Source organism: Saccopteryx bilineata, chromosome 6 (genome assembly GCF_036850765.1).
Source record: "Saccopteryx bilineata isolate mSacBil1 chromosome 6, mSacBil1_pri_phased_curated, whole genome shotgun sequence".
In the NCBI taxonomy this organism is placed as follows: domain Eukaryota; kingdom Metazoa; phylum Chordata; class Mammalia; order Chiroptera; family Emballonuridae; genus Saccopteryx; species Saccopteryx bilineata.
In genome coordinates, this window is record NC_089495.1 from 138663239 (window position 1) to 138682606 (window position 19368).

Here is a 19368-nt window from a genome sequence, read left to right on the forward strand (position 1 = left end):
AGCACCTGAGACAGAGGCCATGGAGTCATCCTCAGTGTCCGGGCCAACTTTGCTCCAATGGAGCCTTGGCTGTGGGAGGGGAAAAGAGAGACAGAGAGGAAGGAGAGGGGAAATGGTGGAGAAGCAGATAGGTGCTCCTCCTGTGTGCCCTGACCAGGAATCGAACCCAGGACTTCCACACACCGGGCCAACACTCTACCACTGAGCCAACCGGCCAGGGCTTACCAGCCCTCTTTCTAAACTAGGACCAGGCCCTGGCCGGTTGGCTCAGTGGTAGAGCGTCAGCCTGGCGTGCAGGAGCCCCAGGTTCGATTCCCGGCCAGGGCAGACAGGAGAAGTGCCCATCTGCTTCTCCACCCCTCCCCCTCTCCTTCCTCTCTGTCTCTCTCCTCCTCTCCTGCAGCCAAGGCTCCATTGGAGCAAAGTTGGCCCGGGCGCTGAGGATGGCTCTGTGGCCTCTGTCTGCCTCAGGCGCTAGAATGGCTCTGGTTGCAACAGAGCAACGTCCCAGATGGGCAGAGCATCGCCCCCTGGTGGGCATGCCGGGTGGATCCTGCTCAGGCACATGTGGGAGTCTGTCTGACTGCCTCCCCGTTTCCAACTTCAGAAAAATACAAAATAAATAAATAAATAAATAAATAAAATAAACTAGAACCGACCCCACCTTGCCTTCCTGGTCTCACAAACAGCAACAGGAACCTGATCAGCAACCAAAGCGTGTTAAGGGCTGTGCTCCCAGGTCCATGGAAAAGCCACAGGCTCGCTTCTCCTGGTTCCTGGTGCGCCCTCTTGCTTTCTCCTCTCTTCCCTGGTAACACCCTCCGGGAGACAGAATCCATGTTGAAGTGTAGACACCTTGCTGGCTGCCAGGGCTGTGGAATGCACCCGTGTTCTCCGTGTGAAGACAGCCGCCCCCTGCCCTAGCTTTACCCTGGGGAGGAATTGGGTTTCATGTTTGTGCTCTCAGAGAGAGGAACCACACCCACAGGCCAGATCCGGCCCGCTTCCCGTATTGGTAAATAGCCCTTGACTTTAGAGTGGTTTGTATCTTTTTAAATGATTGAAAAAACCTAAAAGAAGACTATTTCATGATACATGGACATTGCATGAAATTCAGATTTCAGTGCCCTTCAGTAAAGTGTCATTTGAACCCAGCATGTTTTAGGTATTACCTATGGGTGTTCTGACACCACAATGGTAACATTGAAACGTTATGACAGAGACTTTGTAACCCACAAAGCCTCAACATTTACTCTCTGGCCCTTTAAAGGAAACGTTTCCTAGAGGATCAGACCCCCCAGTAAGCGCTGCCTGGTTGGCTGACGACGAAGGGGTCCACAGGGTCCGCATGATGAGAGTTCTGTCGACATTGATGGAATTCAGGAGGCAGGACTGGTTAGCTTGGAGGGGCCTCCACTTGTTCTGCCTTTAAATCGTGTTATGTGGTCTTCACCTTCCCTGTGAGACTGCACCCCGAGACGGGTTCATTCTGGGCAGCAGAGGAAGCATGCGGCCGACAGTGAACCTGCAGTGGAAAGATTGTGTCTCCCCTACTTGTCCCCCCCAGCCCTGCTCCCTCCAACCCCTCTCCCATTGTCGGGTATCCACCCCCCAACCCTGCCCTCCGTATGCCGTGAGACTCTGTGGTAAACTTGAGATAGCACTCCTCTCTCAGCTCCTCATAGACATTCTGTCCCTTGTCCCTAGTTTGAGAGTTGACAGAACTGATGTCATATCTTCTGCAGATGAAGAGTCCAGCTCAGAGAGGCCCGTTTATCCAGAGCAAACTCCGGTCTGCTGGCCCTGAGAACTGCTTCCCCTACCTGTGTGTTTCTGCCTGTGGCCTTGGGATAGGCCATGCCTGGAGGCTCACAGATCGGCCCTGAGCCAGGGTTGGCCACAGCAGTCACAGGCAGCAGGGACCACAGGACAGAGGCATGGGTGACGCTGACCGATGGAGCCTCAGACCCTGGGATTGACTCCGCCCTGCCCTTCTGAGACCAGGGCCCCTGAGGGGAAGGGACTGAGCGAACTAGTCAGGCAGCAGGTCCTTGGCTTCCAACTGTAGCCCCAACGTCATGTCATGCAGGCCCATGGGGACAGGAGCACTTGGGGACCTTTGGAGTGGCACTGCCCTCTGGGCCTCTCATTCTTTTTTCCAAAAAAAGGAGGGGGGAATAGCTGAATGACTAATGATTGAATGATCTCACTCATTGTAACTTGAGCATAGACTGCTTTATAAAAGCGAGTGAGGTGTACTGGCACATTAACATGCCTTCAGGCCTGTTATCAGTAAATCTATTTTCCCTTCTTTATAGGACTGACAAGTCGGCCCCACTGGTCAACAAAGGCCAGCCAAGAGGACTTGGTAATGATTTCATTTGGAACTGGGCTTCTATTTCCACTGCGTTAGTGGAGGCACAGGGTCAAGGGGAAGGGAGTGTTTCCAGCTGCCGCAGCCCTGCACCAGGCCTCAGCTGCCCTCCGTGCAGCTGTCACGCTCCTGTGTCTTCTCTGAACTGTATCCTGCAGTCCTGGTTCCTTCCACTGCTGGGGGCGGGGGCAGTCTGTCTCAGTCTGTGACACCTGCACACTCATGGGTGCATGGAAGTCACCAGGTTCTTTGGCCTTTGGGGGACTTTTCCCTCAGCAGATGAGAAAATCTCAGGGAACAAGCCTCTCAGACCTGACACTACAGCTTTCATAGTAACTGTTTCTATCTCGTGGTTGCGGCTGAGGAGGCACGTTGTGAGTTGATTCATTTTGGCCCTAATGCAGTGGATCTCTCCGGAACAGAAGCTCTGGGTTCCCTGTCCAACACCGCGGGCATTCAGCCCCCCGCGCCCATGCCCAGGAAGTCACAGACAGTAAGTGGACGAGCCCCTCCTGCTTTACCTCTTTGCTCCAGCCGTGCGCATCTGAGTTATTCCTGAGGGCTTGGATGAAGTAGGTCTATCCCTCGTCCCTGGGGTGGGGGGGTGGGCAGCTCCTTCCTGAGCACCCAGTCGTTCAGGTCTGGGCAGGCCGTGGCCCCGGAACTCACTTGCTGCAGCCCCAGAACATACCGCTGCACATCAGGCACTGGCTGCCACGTCCCCACGTCCCACTCAGCTGGATCTCTCCCCTTCCCTTCCCTTCTACAAGTCCTCTGGCCTGTTAGCTCCACTGAGCTGCCCCTTTGCGACTTGACACCCATGGGCTCCCAGGCCTGAGGTCAGGACCCCGGGGCCCAGTTCTCTGCCCAGACTCTGGTGCTTGTCTGCCGCACTAACCGCCGAGTCCTCCTCTCCTCCACGCAGGCCAAGCTGAAGCCCAAGCGGGTGAAAGCCCTGTACAACTGTGTGGCCGACAACCCGGATGAGCTGACCTTCTCCGAGGGGGATGTGATCATCGTGGATGGGGAAGAGGACCAAGAGTGGTGGGTGAGTTGGGGCCTGGGCCCAGAAGGGGTGGGTGGGGGCCCCCTGGCCTGCGATCTCTTCCCAGGTGAGGCCCTCAGCGGGAAAAGTGGTGCCGTGTCCATGTACACCCACTCGGGAGTGGGCCTGATTGATCCCCATCAAGGGGTGGGGGGTCCTCCCTTATTAATGTGGGCAGGCCACTCGGGCTGCCGTTTCTAGGGCAACTGAGGGGTCTGAAATGTTCCCCTGAGGGCAAGGCCCTGAGTTTCTAGGTGGGGCACCACCTGCATGGCCGGTCGGTAGTGAGGCTTGTCCAAAGCTGAGCCCAAGGGCACGTCCCAGCTGTCCCTCATGAGATGAGCTGCGGCATCCAAGTGGGAGCTGGGACGGGCTGAAGGCAGTCTTCCCTGGCACCCCGAGCCTGCAGACGCAGCCTTTGCAGGCCAGGGTCGCTGCCCCTAGAAGCCTGTGAGGGCCTGGACATTTCACTCCATCCCCAACCACATGCCCCTCTGAAGACCTGAAGCCGCTCTCTGGCTGTCACACATGCATGCACCCACCCTCAGGATGGAGCACACACCTTACAACAAAAAGTGCCTGTTTGTAATGTCATGCCCCCTCCACCAAAAAAAATGTATTTTGGCGATATTTTTATTTTTATTTACCTACATACTTTGCATTGTTGAGATCACACCTAGTGTATAACTTACCTGGTTTACCCAAAGAGAAATTACATCGATCGACTGGAGTCTTACTAATTGCATGACTACATTTAAACAGAGCCAAGTCACATTTGCCACTTGCTGTGATTTCGCAGCTCACAAACTTCTGACACTCAATTTCTTACAGTTAAGGGAAAAAATGGGGGGGGGGGCTTGTGGGAGCAGTAGTCCCAGAGCTACTTCTCTGCCCCCAAGACTGCCAGGACGCAGTGGTGAGGGCTTCAGGCAGACACGTGCGTACCTGTATCGGGTTCCTTACGGAACACAGGCCCACGCCTTGAAATGTGTGTCAAAGAAGCCCAACCAGGTGGTGGCACAGTGGACAGAGATCAGCCTGGGACACAGAGTACCTAGGTTTGAGACCCCAGTGTTGCCGCTTGAATGCGGGCTCACCAGCTTAAGTGTGGGGTCGCCGGCTTGAGCACAGGGTCACTGGCTCAGCTGGAGTCCCCCAGTCAGGGCACATAGGAGAAGCAATCAATGGAACACCGAAGATGCCACAACGAAGAATTGATGCTTTTCATCTCTCTCCCTGTCTGTCTCTCTCCCTCTTTTCTCTCTCTCTCTCTCTCCCTCAAAGCCACAATGCCCTTCAAAGTTTCCAACATTTGGAATTTCTCTAACAACCTAAACCTCTCTCCATTTCAGATCGGCCACATTGACGGAGATCCCAGTCGCAAAGGAGCATTTCCTGTCTCTTTCGTGCACTTTATTGCTGACTAAATTGCTACTGAACCCAAACATGTAACAGTTATTATGTTCCTGCTTCATCATCGGTGCCAGACTCCTGCCAGACAGCCAGGTTCATGAACTGTATGGTGACCCACTTTATCTAGTCAACTCAAAGGCAATTTGTGTATACAGACATAAATGAATCGTTTGTTATAATTTGTGATTTTCATGAAACATTGCTACACTTTTATTAGGAAAAAAACTGAATTGCCCATAAAGGTGAACTGAAAACGTTCTTTTTAACCACATCATCAAGATCCTGAATCTACAGAATTAGCTGAACCTAACATCTGAGTGCTGGAAATTCTGCTTTCTTTTGCCCATTTCTGATGTCGGTGACCCTCGGCGTAATGATTTTGTTTAGGAAGCTGGTAAATTAACTGCAATCAGTTCACCTTCATACTTTTTTTTTAATACCTTTTTAAGACTTCCTTTGAAAGCCACCCAGTGTTTATTTAAAGCAACTTGGAAATCTAACACAACGGTGTTGTACTTTCCAACCCTAACTCTCATTGTATTCTGCATGTGTATGTGTGTGTAGCCTGTGGTGAACCTTCCTACTCAATAAGACTACCCCTAGTTTATCATGGTATACGATCAGAGGAACAAGTCCATTCAGTTCCAGGTTACAGAAAAACTGCACTTCCTGAATTGGGTTAGGACTGTGGATCGCGCAGATGTTCCTTCACCTTGTCAGCTGCAGGGGTTTTGGAAATGGCCTTCTCCCGGTCTGTCATCCCGCAGACAGCGCCGAGGCGCAGACCCTGCCCGCGCCACGCCGCCCCGTGCTGTTTCCTGTCAAGTGTGCCACTGCCTTCCCTTTCTAGCTCACGGGGACATTGACCCAGTTTAGTGTCTTGTATTTATATAATATGCCAACAGGAATGGTAGCTACACTGTCTTGAAATTGAACTTGTCTCCCTCTGTTTGTAATCAAGAGCATATCAGAAATCCGTAGGTCCGGGTAATGAAACACTCCCAAACACGTCCCAGTTTTACTCTTGAAGTCGTCGTATCCTTCTTAAACTTGAGTTACTGGGGCTGGGGTGGGTAGGGGTGAGGGTTAGGCCGTATATGATAAAAATCAAAATTCGTTAGTTTAATGAACTTGACTGTCATACCTATATGTAGCCATTGTGAGCATAAGTTCATAGGAGGACTATTAGAAATCTTGGCGCTCTGAGAAAAAGGCATATTAATGCCTACTGGGATTTTGACCAAAAGTGAAGTGATAAATTTAAGGCTAGGCTTGAAAAGTGAGGGGACAATGCTTTGATTGCATTTGATATGATGGTATATTTGATTAAAGCAGCCTGTCTTTATTAGGGAAGACTTCTTTTAAGTGCAGACTTCTTTTGTTCTTTAATTGCATTGTAATTTTTGTTGTTGCTATTCTAAAGGAAGACAGAACAAACTGGAATGATGTTGTGTGGCAGCTGCTCTGCCTTTCAAAGTTCAGGGTAAAATGTGTTCGATATATAATTAGAGTTTTAGTGTTTTTTTAAGCACTACATCTGTTTTCACTAATTGTTAACTTCTATGGTTGGAAAACCCTCCATTTAGTTCATTCTCTCGTCGATCAAAGAAAGTAAACAGACGTATGTTGCACAGTGCACTTCTTGCATATATTTTAACACAATCCTCTCGCATCTGAATCTTGAAATAACCAGATTTTTGACTCCTTGGTGCCAGCTATATCAGGAATTCAAGTTGATTCCTATCAACATTTAAATACCACTGCCAAACTACATTATCAGGATCCCTGGTACTTAAATATCTAGTAAATATTTTTTCCAATCTACAATTTGGTGGTGCTATTGTGCAGTAATTAATACAACTCTTGTCAGAGGAGCAATTATAGTAACCTTCCTGCTAACATCCTTTCCTAGTTATTTGCTCTTGGCAAATAAAAAAAAGGAGAAAAAAAAGCAACTCAGAGAACAGAAAACCTCTGTAGATTACCTACATATTTATATTTCAGGTTTATGTTTCATGAACTTCGCTGCCGGATTCGGGCACCTTGTGTGCCATTCCCATCAGATCTGACTTCTAAGGATGAGGGCTTGGAGGCGCGTGCGCACAGACCCACGGTTGCCGCGGGGTCTGTGAGGGCGGGCGACCTGGTGTGCAGTGGGAAATGCTCTTTGAGATGTATGATATTCGGTTCATTCACTTGATTACTTTCGTCTAGTTGCAGCGCAACTGTATATATTGTATAACCTAAATCAATTATTTTCATTGTCCTTAATGCAGTGATTTATAATTAGAGCATGTTTAATAAGTTTACTCTTAACTAGTCATTTGACTAGAAAAAAATAAAATACTTTTAAATGGACATGGTGTTATTTTTCATTTCCTTCATCCTTCAAGCAAAATAGTCCTTTAATGCCTGACCAGGTGGTGGCACAGTGGATAGAGCATTGGACTGGGATGCGGAGGACCCAGGTTTGAAACCCCGAGGTCATCAGCTTGAGCATGGGCTCATCTGGTTTGAGCAAAGCTCACCAGCTTGGACCCAAGGTCGCTGGCTCGAGCAAGGGCTTACTCGGTCTGCTGTTGTAGCCCCACGGTCAAGGCACATATGAGAAAGCAATCAATGAACAACTAAGGTGTCTCAACGAAAAACTTATGATTGATGCTTCTCATCTCTCTCCGCTTCTGTCCGTCTATCCCTCTCTCTGATTGTCTCTGTAGATTAAAAAAAATATAGTCCTTTAAGAAAATACACTGAGTTGGCCCAGACCAGTGGCTCGGTAGTAGAGCATCATCCCAACATATGAATGTCCTGGGCTTGATTCCCGGTCAGGGCACACATGAGAAGCAACCATCTGCTTCTCTCCCCTCCCTCTCCCTCTCCCACAGCCAGTGGGTCATTTGGTTCATGCATCAGCTCCGGGTGCTGAGGATAGATCCATTGGACCACATGAACCCCAGGCACTAAAAATAGCTTGGTACTCTGGTATCGACCCTAGATGGGGTTGCGAGGTGGATCCTGGTTGGAGTGCATGCAGAAGTCTGCCTCACTGTCTCCTCTCATCTAAAAACAAAAAGTAAAAGAAAGTACACTGCGCTACTGTATACATGATTCTTTAGATACTACTCTTAACACGAGCAGTGATCTTTTAAGGTTCTCTCAACTTTGAGTATCTTAAATACTGTGCCTTACTAGCATGTTACCCTGAAAATATACTTTTAAAGCTTTACTTTTTATGTTGAGTTGGCAGTGTCAACACCTTCAACCAGCAGGGCCCGTGTCCCTGGTCCTGAGAGACCAGGGTATTGGGAGGGCCGCAGAGCAGACTGCACTGGTCCTCCTCAGAAAGTTCTCTGTGTTTCTTAAGGGGTTACACTTATCTGTGTTTAAAAGCAACAAATAAGGTTTCCTTTTTAGTCCTAATACATAGATCACTTCATTAACTCACTGTTAATGAGACACATTTTAATAGGAAAACAAATGATTGCTACTTTATACATTGCATTTTTTCCGCCAGAAAATCTAAAGCAAAGGATCGCTTCCTATTTTCATACTAATTCAGTGTTGCAGGTTGAAAACAACTATTTAGAAAGCAGCTGAACTCCCGTTCACGTGAGGTCGACTTCCACTTGGCGACAGAATTCAAGCCTTCTCAGATGTCAACACCGAGTCAAAAGCAGTGGATAAGACTTTGCAGATGGCTTGTGCCTGTTCCTATGTTAAGCAAAAAGGTATAGTAAGAGAGTTTGTAAATCTATTCCTGGACTTCACTTGACCAGCAAAGGGGTATTTCTGCCCATCTTAAAATCTCTCCTAGCCTTACATGTCACACCGAGGGCCTGGGTTACAGCTTGTCCCACGTGCCTCAGGGAATGGCAGGTGTGATGGCACATACGACTGTGGCCTTGGGAAAGGGCCATCACCAGGCGGTAAGAACCCATGTAAAGAATGCAGGGGCCCTTGGCCCTTGGACGACACACCACCCACCCTCACCTGCTCAGTGTTTACCCTGAACCCTCTGATCCCGACACATAGTTCAAAACCTGTAGTATGGACAGCTGGCTGACCGGATACTTGCTTCTTATAGGAAGCCAGGTTTCAGGGAGTAAAGAGCATCTCTTCAGCCTTGAAGACTGTGTAGAGTCTCTGGTTTTGCCACTTAGTTTGATGACTAAGAGGCTAACCACGGCAGCATAAAACCTCACCAGGCTGCTGCACTGATAAACCCACAGGCTGTACTCTTCATTGCGTGCATCGGTGGTCTTCAGAGCCAGCAAGCTTCTTCCGGCCCCCAGACCATCATCATAGCACACCATCCGGATGATCAAATACAGGGCGTGCCTGTGCAATACATCCTGCGGAGGTCAGGAGAAAGAGCGGGCCTATCTTACATGTCTCTCCAGCCTTCATAACACATATATTCCGTGCAGAATTTATCGTGACGCTTGAAAGAGCGTGTCCGCGGATCTGTGAGGAAGTAGTTTTTCAGGCTTTTCACCCAAAGGGACATTCCAGTCTGCTCGGTTATGGGGCAGGGCAGTCTGTCTCCAGGATTAGAGCTTGCTCCTTCAATTCCCCAAAGACGGGAGTAAGACGGTCTGAGTTTACTACCCAGCTCTCCGTATGCAGCTCTGAGCTGACAGCTGTTCCCAACTGGCATGAGGGCCTAAGTTGAAATGCATTGTGGGCCAGCAGTGAGGTGTTGACCGGGGCCCCACCACACAGTAGCAGGGAAGCTCCTGCTCATCCCTTATGGAATGGGCCATTTCTAAGACCAGCTGCCAGGAATGTTTACAAACCCACACCCTGTGCAAACAGGAGCAGACGTAACTACAAGTGGGCCCTTAACTCCCCAATACCTAAAACACATTTTTCCTTAATAAATTACTTACATACTGATCTGATGTCGATACTTTTATACCATACTTGGAGACTCCCATAATAAATTCTTCTTCCAGGGGAACAAAAGGCAACTTTCCATCTTGCTTGAAGGGGAAAATAATTCCATGATAATATGTTAAACATTGTTACTTGTTAAGTCTGATTAGTCAGTTTCAGTACCTCGCTGTCACAAACCCCAAGCTCTTTAGAGAATGTGGCACACACAGTCACCCAGCAAGAATATTCAAAGAGAAAAAAATCCTCCCGTCCCACCTTTTTTCTTATAGTCAACAAATCTGAGCAAAATTCAAATCAATGCACTAGAGGGATATTATTCTCTCTGTCTGGGATTAACCCAAATGAAAAAGTCAAGTACTTCTCACAGATCCCAGTGAGGTTGAATTATTCACATTAGAAAAATAAAGGTCTTTAAATACTCAAAGCTTTTACCAATGTCAGCACATGGTCAGGAAACATGCCTCAGGACTCACTGTTCTCAGCATTTGATATCTTAGCCAGGTGTTTGATGTGTTATCCCCCGGCCCCAGAGCTTTGGGCAAGTCAGCCTCGCTTGATGAATGGTTACTCCCGCTCTCAAACATATCATTAGTATTCTGAGCTCTTCAGAAACAGGCAGCAGACAACACCTGAGGGTTCCGCTAGCAAGTTACAGTTCTGTCCGCCAGGTCAGAACCCTGACTCCTGGTCTCTGAACTGAGGTCCCGCCAGTATTGCAAACTGTAAGTCTGTGGAACAACCTGCCTGCATTAAAGAGACTGGGAAGTGAGCTACGTCCACCTGCCTTCATTCTGGGGTGCTCATGGTACTAAGGTAACCTTCTGCCAATCACTCTAACAGGGGCTTTAAGGCAATCCCAGGGATCAGAAGACAGGATAACGGTCATGCTACTGGTGATCATTTTGACAAGCCTAATTTCTATGGTGATAGAAATTTAGCAGTCCTTATCAGAAGGAAAATTATCCCACTGGAATTTGAGGGTAAACATTAGCAATCTTTCAGTACAATACTTAGATTAGTTGTTCGCACATTGTTGGAATGACTTTAGATTCCAAACTAAACCTGGAATACTAATCATATGAGTCTCGACGACCAAGAGTTCTCTGTTAAGTAGCAAGTTAGATTGGCCGATTTCCTCAGACAGATGAGACATCCTTTCAAGAGAATATGAAACGTTTAATAATCCCACTCACCATGATTTCAGAGAACATATATTCTTGAGAGTCACCGACACTATGAACTGATAAAGGAATCTATCCATTGCCCTAATATCCCTTTGTTAATGAACACAAGGACGTAACAATTCCATTTTCTAGCTTCTTGACCTCAATTCTTGGAAATGATATGAATAAATAAATACGTTAGGTCGACACCTACAAACGTGATTATTCAAAGAGCTAAAACGAGTTCAGTGGAGGAATAGTAAGATTGCCAGGCTTTTAAAGACAAACCTAAGGTGTGTAACCAAGCCCCACACTCGGCTCCTCATTTAAATAAGCAGGTCCGCCAGCCTCAGATACAGTAAAAAGGACTGTTCTAGGAAGGAACTATGTCTGTTCCCGTGTGACCCAATCTCTATGGCATCTTGTACTTCCTGTGACCGATCATAGCATTCAGTAACATTGTAACTGTGATACAAGCGTGGCTTTGGGACAAGGCAGGATATCTGGACAAATGTCACCTCTCTCCAGGCCCTAGCTGGTTGGCTCAGCGATAGAGCATTAACCCAGTGTGTGGAAGTCCTGGGTTTAATTCCTGAGCAGGGCACACAGGAGAAGAGCCCATCTGCTTCTCCACTCTTCCCCCTCTCCTTTCTCTCTGTCTCTCTCTTCCTCTCCTGCAGCCAAGGCTCCATTGGAGCAAAGTTGGCCCCGGGCGCTGAGGATGGCTCCATGGCCTCTGCCTCAAGCGCTAGAATGGCTCCAGCTGCAACAGAGCAACGCCTGAGATGGACAGAGCATTGCTCCCTGGTGGGCATGCCGGGTGGATCCTGGTCAGGCACATGCGGGAGTCTGTCTCTCTGCCTCCCCACTTCTCACTCCAGAAAGAAAAAAAAAGGCATCTCTCACCAAAGCCGTGAGTTTACTCTTAGAATCTTCTAAAATTTGACTTTCTTTTTTCTTACCTGGGCAACATCTATATAATTTATCAGGTCGAGTGGCCCTTCAAGACTTTTTCCTTCAGAGAGTTTCAGTTTCTCAATGGCGCCAACATATTTTATTCGAAATTCTGCGCAGGTATCTGAATTATTGTTGCTTTGCCCTCCAGGTGAAAGAAAAATCATGGTGAGACTTCCAGGGACATGGCTGTGTTACAGGGTATCCCCACTCCCTCCCCAGATGCGAACAGACAGTAACAAAAATACAATTTTCTTACATAGCGACTTTGTCATAGCATGGGAAAGCATTGAAAATTTCACTAACCTTTCCCTCAATTTCAATATGCTAAATATAAATATCTAAATAGGAATAAGTTATTGATATATTTTACCAGAACGTAACTATCCACTGATATCCTTCTTTTGAAACAAAAACAAGATGTCAACTAGATAATGATTGAGTCCCTTTATGAGACATAATGACATAATTATTTCTTGGTTTCTTCTCCCTCTTTTATCATGTTAACACTGAACTTGCTTTTCTGATTCAGGAAACCTGATCTCCCTCTACCATTCTGCTAGAAAACACTTATTTTTTTTAATGTAAGATAGAGTGAAACTGGAAAGAAAGTCCCTTAACATAACCGATGGTAACAGGTTGAAAAGCTGTGCAAGCTGTCAAACCTAGTCTTCTACATCATGTTTCTTCTCTCCCTGCCCCCACTTCTTACAGATTGGCTAGTCTATGATCCTAAAGGGAACAGTGGGAGGAGTTTAGACAAATGGATATGGTCTATTTCCAATCAGACAATAGCTGTTGGTGGGTTAGAAGCCATCTTTTAATTTCTCAAGAGCCACTCATTTTGGTGACTGCATAGATGTCTTCCAGTGTCTGATGCTGCCCTTAATTACCATGTGCTCCTGACATTTACAAGCTGGTGTATCTTTAGGCAAGGCTCTTGAGTCCTCTTCATCAGCACAGCACCTGTCCACCCCCCATAAACAAGGTAACTCATGCTCTGCCACCCCATTTCTTTTTTTTTTTTTAAACAGTAATTTATTTTTTTTGGGGGGGGGAGAGTGAGAGAGAGAGAGAAGGGGGAGGAGCAGGAAGCATCAACTCCCATATGTGCCTTGACCAGGCAAGCCAGGGTTTTGAACCGGCAACCTCAGTGTTTCCAGGTTGATGCTTTATCCACTGCGCCACCACAGGTCAGGCTGCCACCCCATTTCTTAAAAACCTATTTTGAAACTTCTAAATTGTCACCACAAGGTTTGCCGCATGCTTTTGCTCTAGGACCTGTTAAGAGCAGTTTGGCCACATGCCCCAGTCAACCGCCCAGGTGGTGGCTTTGCCAACCACTGCGCACCCCCAACCCACATCCCACCAGATCTTGGGGCATTTCTAAACTCTTACCAAAAATGGCAGAGAAGGGAAAGAAAACACAAATACACAAGAACTCCTGCCCCCCGGTAAAACCATCTGTGCCTCAGAAGAGAAATGATCCCTTCCCTGTACCTGAGCTCTTGGTAGAGTCCGTATCGAGGCTGGCCACAGTGCTGGATCGGGAAAGGCCCCCCAGGCTGGAGTCTACAGACTGAGAAATGACACACACACAAAGTACTTATACCTAATTAGAAGCTCTGTCTTCTCTCAAGTTCTCTACACAACATTCAAATTACCCACATATTATGATCGAAATCAACACGTAATCCCAACAGTTCTTCCCATGACAATACTGAAAAAGTGGTGTCAACATGGCCAGTCTAAATCAAAGGCAGTACCTCTGTCTGCTTACAAGACACCTGATCATTTATATCACATGTGAAAATCTACACCTTGCTCTCCCATTATCTCCAGTGAACCCACAAAGAACCCATGCAGAAAGCAGGCCAGGAGCACTACCTGTTTAATAAGTGAGTAGAGAGACCCAGAGAGGTGGACTGATTTACCCAGGGTTACAGCTAGCCCATACCCCAGACCTCCAATCAGGCAGGGTTCCTGATTCCGATCCCTGGGCTTCTGCAATTATTCCTACTAGCACAAGTTAACACACAGGCCAACTGGCAGACCTGAACCTAAATATCCATGTGAATTGCAAAGAAAAACCAACAAAACTATTAAGCAAAACACAAAACATCACACATGTTAGTGTAGAAGTATAGATACCCACACATACCACAAACCCTAGAATGCAAGTAGTTCAGCCCCTTAATTGCATGCAATTTCCATCACATAAAAAAATGTTAATAGCAGTGTTCATTCCAATGAGACTGTTTACAGGTCCTATCCCACTTAGGTTAGTGGACTTAGGAATTTAAGAAAATCTTCCAAAGCAAAATTAAATCAAGCACAGTGTGTTTCTAGTGGAAAAAAAAAAAAAAAAAGGTTACAACACACCTAGTTTGAAGACACTGGGCCCTGGCCGGTTTGCTCAGCGGTAGAGCGTTGGCCTGGCGTGCGGGGGACCCGGGTTTGATTCCCGGCCAGGGCACATAGGAGAAGCGCCCATTTGCTTCTCCACCCCCACCCCCTCCTTCCTCTCTGTCTCTCTCTTCCCCTCCCGCAGCCAAGGCTCCATTGGAGGAGGGATGGCCCGGGCGCTGGGGATGGCTCCTTGGCCTCTGCCCCAGGCGCTAGAGTGGCTCTGGTCGCTCTGCGGCAGAGCGACGCCCCAGAGGGGCAGAGCATCGCCCCCTGGTGGGCAGAGCGTCGCCCCCTGGTGGGCGTGCCGGGTGGATCCCGGTCGGGCGCATGCGGGAGTCTGCCTGGCTGTCTCTCCCCGTTTCCAGCTTCAGAAAAATTAAAAAAAAAAAAAAGACACTGCCACTGGTTAGATCCTTCATGCAATATCAGAAGAAACAAAATTTGCACAGCTTGGCAATTCCATCTCCCTACCTTGCTCTTAGTACTGATTTCGCTACTTTGGGAACTGCTACTACTGTGTCGTTTTTTGCCTTTCCGAAACATTTTTCAGTAGAACTTGATCCAGATGAGCTCCCCTAGAAAAACAAATGTTCAGTTATAGCAAGAAAAGCAACTTAAAATTCAGGCCCTGGCTGGTTTGCTCAGTGGTAGAGCGTCGGCCTGGCGTGCGGGAGTCCCGGGTTCAATTCCCGGCCAGGGTACAGGAGAAGCGGCCTGGCGTGCGGGAGTCCCGGGTTCAATTCCCGGCCAGGGTACAGGAGAAGCGCCCATCTGCTTCTCTACCCCTCCCCCTCTCCTTCCTCTCTGTCTCTCTCTTCCCCTCCCGCAGCCGAGGCTCCACTGGAGCAAAGATGGCCCAGGCACTGGGGATGGCTCTGTGGCCTCCGCCTCAGGCGCTAGAGTGGCTCTGGTGGCAACAGAGCCCAAATGGGCAGAACATCACCCCCCGGTGGGGGTGCTGGGTGGATCCCGGTCAGGCGCATGCAGGAGTCTGTCTGACTGCCTCCCTGTTTCCAGCTCCAGAGAAATACAAAAAAAAAAAAAAAAATCATTTTATGCATAAGAGCAGTGAGAATCCCTTTTCTTTGACCATGGAATTTGGATACTATTCTTTTTTTTTTTTCATTATTTCTTTTTAAATTCTCCCATCCAAGTACTAACCAGGCCCCACCCTGCTTAGCTTCCAAGATCAGACGAAATTGGGCGCGTTCAGGGTGGTATGGCCGTAGACTCTTTTTAAATTCTAAAAATCTAACCCGGAGAACCAAAAGGGTAGAAACCTTGTCATACCTAGAGATGTGAAAAAGCATTGTTTTCAGAAGGAACAGACATATGTCATTAAGTTCTCAAAATATTCAAGTGCGTTCTCTTTAATGAATTCAAATACTGAGATTCATTCAGTTCCTGTCCCAGGTTGACGTTCTGAAAATGGTTAATAGGGTTTGGGACAAAAGACATATATAGCTGTCAGAAGTGTGCATTTTCCTGAAGTCTTCAATTGTCTTCAGGTGATCGCTGACATAAAAACACTGTTAGGTACTAGCTCGCACCTCCTCACTCCAGTAAGGCCAGAGAAGAAGGTGACCTTAAGTTTCCCAGTTAGTCAGTCTTATCTTTTTTAAGTAATTAATGCCTTGGAAACAAGATTTATCTTACATGTTTCATAGAAGCACCTCTCTTATACTTGGAAAATTATTATCAACTAGCCTGTAAAACACATTGTCTCGTTTTATCCTCAGAGCAACCAGGTGACACATTCATTTGCTCCATGTTTCTCTCTAAGGGCCTTGTCTGTGCCAAAGACTATGCTGGGGCTCTAGGCCCCCCACTCTCAAAGGACCTACAGAAAGTAGGTTATAATCTGCATTTTACAGATGACAGAACTGTGACCTATCTTCCAAGAAGTTTTATAAGGTAACCTAACATGTTTCCAAAGATTGGATTCTACTGGGGGGACAAGAGAATCTGCTTACTGTAGGAGGAATACTTTTTGTCATCTTCAAAGCTCCACAGACAGCAGTCTGCACAGATTGTTTCCTTTCGTTCTGACACGGTCAGTTCTTTTCAGAAAAAATCGAATGTCCCTGATGACAGCGGTCCAGGCCCCACATCTGATCAAGCATCAAGAGCCACTGAATAGACCACATCAACAGTTCTCTCATCCACATTGTTAATGGCCACATCATCATTAGACCATTGCTCTGTATCAGTACTTTTAAAAATTATCTGATGAGCCTGACCAGGCGATAGCGCAAAGGATAGAGCACTGGACTGGAACCAGGTTTGAAACCCCAAGGTCACAGGTTTGAGCACAGGCTCATCCAGCTTGAGCACAGGCTCATCTGGCTTGAGCGCAGGGTAGCTGGCTTGAGCATAGGATCATAGACATGACCCTGTGATTGCTGGCTTGAGCCCAAGGTCACTGGCTTGAGCAAGGGGTCACTCACTCTGCTGTATTCTCCCCCCTCCCCCCCCATCAAGGCACATATGAGAAAGCAATCAATGAACTGAGGTGCATGACAAAGAATTGATGCTTCTCACCTCTCTCCCTTCCTGCCTGTCTGTCCCTATCTGTCCCCCTCTCTCTGACTCTGTCAAAAAAAAAAAAAATCTGATGAAAGCAGGGTTCCTCAACCCATTCAAATGCACAAAGTTTGGCGTACAATTTCAAGGATTTCATGTCCCAACTGGATTCCTTGCCACTTGAAATCTACCACCAAGCTGCAGCTCAAGTCTTTCACTGGCTCCCCGAAGCCCTTTGCCAGGACTTGCGAGGTCCTCTGTGACCAGGTGTACCTACCTTCCCAGTCTAGCCTGCCACACCCAACCTCACAATTACTCTCTAATGCAGCGATTTCCAACCTTTTCCATCCCATGGAATATATAAACTAACAACTAAAATCCTGTGGGCCACCTAAAGTATTTTTGGCCAACAACAAAAAAGGTATAATTTTGATTCATTGTGTTGACTGTTGTCATTTTTTTATTTGACAATCTAAGGGGCAGAAAGGTCAATGACCCTGACTAGGCAGGCACTGTGTGTTTTAAAAATCCTTGGCCCAGCCTGACCTGTGGTGGCGCAGTGGATAAAGCGTCGACCTGGAAATGCTGAGGTCGCCGGTTCGAAACCCTGGGCTTGCCTGGTCAAGGCACATATGGGAGTTGATGCTTCCTGCTTCTCCCCCTTCTCTCTCTCCTCTCTCTCCCTCTCTCTCTCTCTCTCCTCTCTAAAAATGAATAAATAAAATAAAAAAAGGAAAATAAAATATTTAAAAATAAATAAATTTACTTGTTCTTTAAAAAAAAAAAATCCTTGGCCCAGGCCTGACCTGTGGTGGCTCAGTGGATAAAACGTTGACCTGGAAGGCTGAGGTTGCCAGTTCAAAGCCCTGGGCTTGCCTGGTCAAGGCACATATGGGAGTTGATGCTTCCTGCCCTTCCCTTCTCTCTTTCTCTCTCCACTCTAAGATGAATAAATAAATAAAATCTTTAAAAAAAAAAAGCATATGGTGTGTCTGTAAAGTCATGGTGCACTTAAAAAAAAAAAATTCTTGGCCCTTTACAGGTAGCTCAGTTGGCTGGCACACAGAATCATTGTGCCAAGGTTGCAGGTTCCATCACCAGTCAAGGCACATACAAGAGTCAGCTGGCCCTGGCCGGGTGGGTCAGTGGATAAAGCATTGTCCCACTGAACAAAGGTTATGGGTTCTATCCTTTGGTCAAGGATGTAACAAAGTTAATGCTTTTCTCTCTCTCTCTCTCTCTCTCTCTCTCTCTCTCTCAATGGAAAAATAAAAAGATAAAAAGGTCAACCAATGAAGGCATGAACGGGCAGAAAAACAAGTAAGATGTTTCTCTCTCTCTAAAAAATTCAATAAAATTTTTTTTTTTAAATTCTTGTTGACACACCTGTTGAGAACCACTGCTCTAAGGAGTGCAAGCTGCTCCAGGTTGTCAGGGTGCCCTTTGCGAGGCTTTCCGTGGTTTGCTGCCAGCGTGCCTGGAATGCTCTTCCCCCTCTCCGGACTCCCGTTCAGGCTTCTTCTCTTCCAGAAAGCCTCCCCTGGACTTCCAGGTTGGGCTAAGGGACATGCCCTCCACAGCATAGCATTCATTCTGGCCACAGCCTTACTCTGCTGCTATCTGTGTAACTCGAACTGTGAGGTCGTCAAAGGTGGGGGTCTCAGTCGTTCCTCTCTGTCTACCCAACGCCTGGCACAGCCTGGCAGAAGTCATGCTTAGCGAACTGGAGAACTTTCTTGGAAAGTAACATCCAAAAAACAACTCCCACGTGCCGCCCTGGGCTAAGTGCTCTACCTGCCCGTGACCATCCAGGTTGCAGTGTTAAAGCTCTTTTTGAAGGAGGCGGCCGCTAGGCAGATCTGGCTGCAGAGCTCTTCCCAGACCGCACGCTGCCTCCCACGAGACCCTCCGCGGCGGTGTCGAATCCGCCACGTGCAGGTGCGCGGGACGACAGTAAGCATGACGGGCACTACCGCCGCCCTGAAGCGGCAGGAAAACAAACCCACGAGAGCAAGAGTGAAGGCAGGGCTCCTCCTCTCCGCGCCGCCCAGCATCGACGCACGCGGGCGGCAGCCCCGCAGCGCCCCCACCTCCCTCGCCCTCGCGACGCGACCCAGGCACACACGACCCTGCAGTGGCAGGAGTTGCAGAATCGGCCCCTGGGGACACTGCATGTTCCCGCAGGCGCGGCCCGCTCCCCGGCGCCACCGCCCCTCACGCGCCGCCTCGGGGCCCGCGTTCCGGTCCCATGGAGGGCGGGTCTCCGCGGAGACTGCGGCCCTACGGCTCCACCCATCCTCCCGGTCGCGGGCCTCCCCGGCCCGTGCTGCCGCTGGAGCCCGCGCTCCCGGGCATGCTTCGCCCAGACGCGGCGAGGGCCGGATCCTCACCTCATAGCCGCTGCTCCATCCCTGGGGTCGCCTGATGTCGGACACCCGCCGCCCAGCAAAGCCAGCGCCCGGACAGCCACTCCGTTAGAATTCCAGCGCCAGTTTTTCCACCGCCCTCCCCCCCCAGCCCGCCTCCAAGACGTCGCGCAGGCGCACTCCTGACCGCGCCCCAGGCTCTCAGATTCTTTTGGGGAGGAACCT

General features: G+C 48.3%; 2 protein-coding genes across 7 annotated transcripts in view; one reads left to right on the forward strand and one right to left on the reverse strand.

The window, feature by feature from the left end:
• The window catches only part of ASAP2 (ArfGAP with SH3 domain, ankyrin repeat and PH domain 2), a 163425-nt gene extending 156235 nt beyond the window's left edge, over positions 1-7190 (forward strand). For 3 of the 5 annotated variants that reach the window (XM_066234930.1, XM_066234932.1, XM_066234933.1), the window contains 4 exons: positions 2319-2368; positions 2779-2867; positions 3300-3422; positions 4772-7190. In XM_066234930.1, the coding sequence (XP_066091027.1) occupies positions 2319-2368; positions 2779-2867; positions 3300-3422; positions 4772-4846 (337 nt within the window). In that variant the 3' untranslated portion in view covers positions 4847-7190. The remainder of the gene's footprint in view (positions 1-2318; positions 2369-2778; positions 2868-3299; positions 3423-4771) is intronic. The other 2 variants (XM_066234931.1, XM_066234934.1) reach the window with 1 other exon arrangement.
• Positions 7191-8273: 1083 nt separating this feature from the next.
• Positions 8274-19305, reverse strand: ITGB1BP1 (integrin subunit beta 1 binding protein 1). 2 transcript variants are annotated; one of them, XM_066234937.1, is made up of 7 exons: positions 19168-19303; positions 14726-14829; positions 13346-13424; positions 11854-11990; positions 9722-9814; positions 9035-9184; positions 8274-8543 (listed from the first exon to the last, which is right to left on the reverse strand). In XM_066234937.1, exons 2-7 carry the CDS (start codon positions 14795-14797, stop codon positions 8472-8474), a joined length of 603 nt encoding a protein of 200 aa, XP_066091034.1. In that variant the 5' UTR covers positions 14798-14829; positions 19168-19303; the 3' UTR covers positions 8274-8471. The 2 variants fall into 2 exon arrangements, with proteins under 2 accessions (XP_066091034.1, XP_066091035.1); XM_066234938.1 differs by lacking the exon at positions 9035-9184 and having other exon boundaries at positions 19168-19305.
• Between the last annotated feature and the right edge of the window lie 63 nt (positions 19306-19368).